At 44.4% G+C, this 4235-nt stretch overlaps 1 protein-coding gene across 1 annotated transcript in view; it reads left to right on the plus strand.

Moving 5' to 3' along the window:
• The window catches only part of LOC126397546 (BMP-2-inducible protein kinase-like), a 9302-nt gene extending 5352 nt beyond the window's left edge, over positions 1-3950 (plus strand). The window contains exon 7 of the mRNA XM_050056403.1: positions 3553-3950. Within this exon, the coding sequence (XP_049912360.1) occupies positions 3553-3950 (398 nt within the window). The remainder of the gene's footprint in view (positions 1-3552) is intronic.
• Positions 3951-4235: the final 285 nt, after the last annotated feature.

Raw genomic sequence — 4235 nt, forward strand, 5'->3', positions numbered from 1 at the left:
GTAGAGCTCTGTGGAAAACAAATCACTGCCGACAAGTAAAAAGAAATAAATAATAACTTTCACTGCTCAAAGATACTCACATGTCTGGAAAACAAACCACTACAGCAGCATATTGAGTGCCAAGTGGCCGGCGCGGGCCGTTATTGACCAGCGCGCACTGTTATTGGACGGCGCATGGACACTCACCGTCTTGCGATTGGACTTTGAACTATCATATGTAGGCTACTGTGGAGTTTTAGTACCACAGTCTACCATTACCAGTATACCCTGCAACACTAGTGACATCAGCCAATACTGTATGTAGTTTTTAGATGCGAAAAGTTCTACACCCATGCAAATTAGTTCCGGAATGCACCAGGGCCTTTTCTGAAAAGATCCTGGTGCGCGTTCCAGTACGTTCCAGCTCAAATTAAGCACTGCTTTAATGTAAATAAGGTAATCAACATAAAGCATCCAAACAGAGCTTGTTTAGCACCTCCTGAAGTACAGGCTAAAGGTCCTGACACATGTAGCTGACGGTCGGCCGTTGGTCGATGTGGGGCCGTCACTGAGTGTCAGTTGGCCTGGTTATTGCAGTGCTTCCTGCGCTGTTGGCCTGCGATGGCCCTTATTGGCTTTTTTTTTTTTTTTTTTTTTTTTTTGGCAGATTCAGCATGTTGAATCGACGTCTGAGATGGCAGAACCCGTTGGTGCAGGAGGTCTAGGTCTGAACCAAATACTTTGATTGTTGCCATGGTAATTAGCCTCAAAATCAGTATTCAAATGCCTAATAATGGGAGCACTGGGAGAGTGGCTCCAGCAGATTCCAGGTTCAACACATGAGGTCTCTGTCCAGATGAGTGCAGTCCTAGGAACAGCTAAGATACTGCACAGAACCCTCAGACTCCCAGGCCTCTGGTAGAGGACCCAAACATGAGGAAAACACACCACCACCCTCATGGAGGGGTGAGAGGGGTTATATATTTATGTGTATGCATTACCCAAAAAATCCCATAAATATAGAAAGTTATCCAAAATTATTCATTAGGCATCAACATTAATTATCTGTATTTATTCTAGGACATTTGTACTTAGTGATAGTTTTGTGACTCCACCTCACTCTTTAACGTCAGTCACCAGCAGTCCAGCACTACTGAAACAGGGACAATTTGACCACACAAGACAGGCTCACTGACACTCTAGCAAGTCACAGAAATGTCAGTTTCAAAATGTGCGGAGATGAGACAGTCGAGTGCCAGATATGCCAAAGGAAACTCTATGTCACAAATCCACAGCGAGATTGGCAAATCACCTGAAAACTGAGAGTAACAATTAGCCATCTCGCTAAGTTTTCTTTTTTCTAGCTATCATGGCTAATGTGCGAGCTGGGTGCTAAAATGTGGCTAATTGTTTCTTTATTTTAGGTGCACTGACTTAAGTTCTCATCTGTGTTCACTAGTGCATGGTAAATATGATCTGTTCTTGCAACACCAGGTTGTGTTGTTCGTGTGTTATCTGGCTAACAAGCATGTGGACTCCATTCTGGTGGTCTTCCTGTTTCCCTTTTTGAATGACGTATAGAGATAACCACCACCTGCTGCTATGGAGAATTATTTCCTCTGACGCAGGTGCAGAGCGTACATGCTGGTTGGCCATTGGCTGTAGTCTTTGTGGTGTGTTCAAGTGCAACCTTCTGAACGAGAAACGGGTGACAGGAGGCGGCACAACAGTCAACCTTCATCACTGCTAGTTCTTTGATGTGGGTCTGGTGTGTCTGGGCCTTAAGCCTAAATGTCCTTAGAAATGGGAGTGTCTTTTGGTTGTATTGAAGAAAGCAAAGTGAAGGCATTTTACAAACTGTGACTGGAACCTTTCAATCAAACAATATTAAAAACCAGGAAGAAAGAAGATGTTTGGTCACAGAGGTGCTCCACTTCAGCTCAGTTGTTCTCTTCATGTGAAATGGTTTAACTGGTGTTTGGCATCTTAGCTCTGACCCTGTCACTTCCTGCAGTGTTCAACCTGTTCAGATACACATGAGCAGATGATGAAGCATTAGACAGACCCTGGTGACTGTGTGGAAGCAGAGAGATAGATACAGAGAGATAGATACAGAGATACAGAGAGATAGATACAGAGATACAGAGAGATAGATACAGAGATACAGACAACATCTTTACAACGTTTTTCTGTTGGCTGACCCTGAAGTTAGCGTCGCCCTGGTTCCCTCGTCAGAAAGCCAATGGGGTTTTTCCTTGTTTGAGATATTCATCCATCTTCAGTCTGTTTCCTGATTTGTTTTGTAGGTTGGGCCTTTCAAATCTGGACCCTACCCACTCCCACTCTGTCTCGGAGTGTCAGTGTCTCCTTCACAGCTGAATGAAGCTCCTACATCAAGGTGTAGGATGTAAATACAGCAGCAAACTGTGGGACACTCCTCCCTCTCTGAGGAGGTAAAGGAGCTGTTGTTATGTTTGGTAACCATGGAGTAAAGTGAAGTTACTTCCATTTTATGTTCTTTATATCTCTTTGTCTCACTTTTATTGGATTCATGTTGCTAGTCGGTTTGGGACGGCACTCTGTGTAGTGGATACGTGACACGTGGCGTGAGCGTGGAGACAGAGTGGAGGTGGGTAGGGACAGGGTGCAGGCAGTGGTTCTCTCCTCATGAGTCATGTTGTGTTCACTTCCTGCCTTTGTCTGTTTGCCGCCTGTTTTCTGTCAAGTTAATGTTCATGTGTTTGTGTCCACTTCCTGTTTTATTTTTGTTTTCTGGCCTTTGTGGATGACCTCATGTGTTTTACCTGTGTCTTGTTTCACTCACTTGTGTGTAGTAAGTAATCAGCCCTTGTGTATTTAAAGCCCAGTGTTTCCGCCGTCAGTTCATCCCCGTGATCATGGAGCCTCTGCTCTGTCTCCTGTCTGCTCTCTTGTGTTCATCTCAGTTGGCTTTTAGTTTAGTTTTGGTTCCTCTTTCTGTTGGACTTTCAGTTACCTGCCTTTTGATCCAAATCCACCTGCCCACTGCTCTGACTTTGGGTCCTCATTTCAACTAAAACCTAACAGGTTTGCCACGTATCTGAAAACTGACCAGCGTTACCTGCAGGTAGTGAATCACCTGAGCAGCAGAGGGAGGAGGACGGAGGACAGGGGGAATTACAGATACTGGCTCATGTCTGTGTTCTTCATCCTTTGTAAACTTCACTCAGTATTGTGAGGCCTGTTATGGTGTTGACATTTCAGATTTGTTTCCAGTGAGATATCATTAAATGTATATAGTGACTTTGCTGTTGTAAACATTACTGCTGCTGCTCGAGAAATATTTAGTCATCATGAAAATATTATATTTGAACTCTATTCTGAATTCATTCTTCTAAAAAAAATACATTTTCTTGTGTAATTTACAACATTAGTTTTCTCAGAGTCGCTTTCATATTCAAGCAGTATTGTTATTGTAGCTGAAATATCCTTCATCAGATTAAATCAAATCAGGAAGTCACTGGTGATACGCAGCCACATGTGTTAGTGATTATTGGTTATTATATAAATGTCTTTTCCTCGCTTATCTTCCAGGTTCAAGAAGGGAAATTCCGCAGAGCACAGCGTCCCAGCAGAGTACAGCGTCCCAGCAGAGGACAGCGTCCCAGCAGAGTACAGCGTCCCAGCAGAGGACAGCGTCCCAGCAGAGTACAGTGTCCCAGCAGAGGACAACGTCCCAGCAGAGTACAGCGTCCCAGCAGAGTACAGCGCCCCAGCAGAGTACAGCGTCCCAGCAGAGTACAGCGTCCCAGCAGAGGACAACGTCCCAGCAGAGTACAGCGTCCCAGCAGAGGACAGCGTCCCAGCAGAGTACAGCGTCCCAGCAGAGGACAACGTCCCAGCAGAGGACAATGTCCCAGCAGAGTACAGCGTCCCAGCAGAGTACAGCGTCCCAGCAGAGGACAACGTCCCAGCAGAGGACANGAAATTAAGCTGAAGCAAAAACAAGAAACTGAGGAGTGTGATGATGAATCTCTGTAAGAGCTGACTGTTTCACATTACTTATTGTCATCTTTGAATGAAAGGTTTTAATAAGTGGACTTTCACTCTGAAAGTGATTGAGTTAAGAGGGAGAAAGGGGTGTTGTTCTGTCATTCAGCCACTAGATGGAGGCAGAACTTCACTGATGGACAAAGAAGAAGCAGCTGGCGCATCAGATAGATGTGAAAATAATCATTTAAAAAAACATTGAGAAAGATTTCAAGTGAAGATTATGA

The sequence above is a fragment of the Epinephelus moara genome, chromosome 11 (assembly GCF_006386435.1).
Source record: "Epinephelus moara isolate mb chromosome 11, YSFRI_EMoa_1.0, whole genome shotgun sequence".
Classification (NCBI taxonomy): domain Eukaryota; kingdom Metazoa; phylum Chordata; class Actinopteri; order Perciformes; family Serranidae; genus Epinephelus; species Epinephelus moara.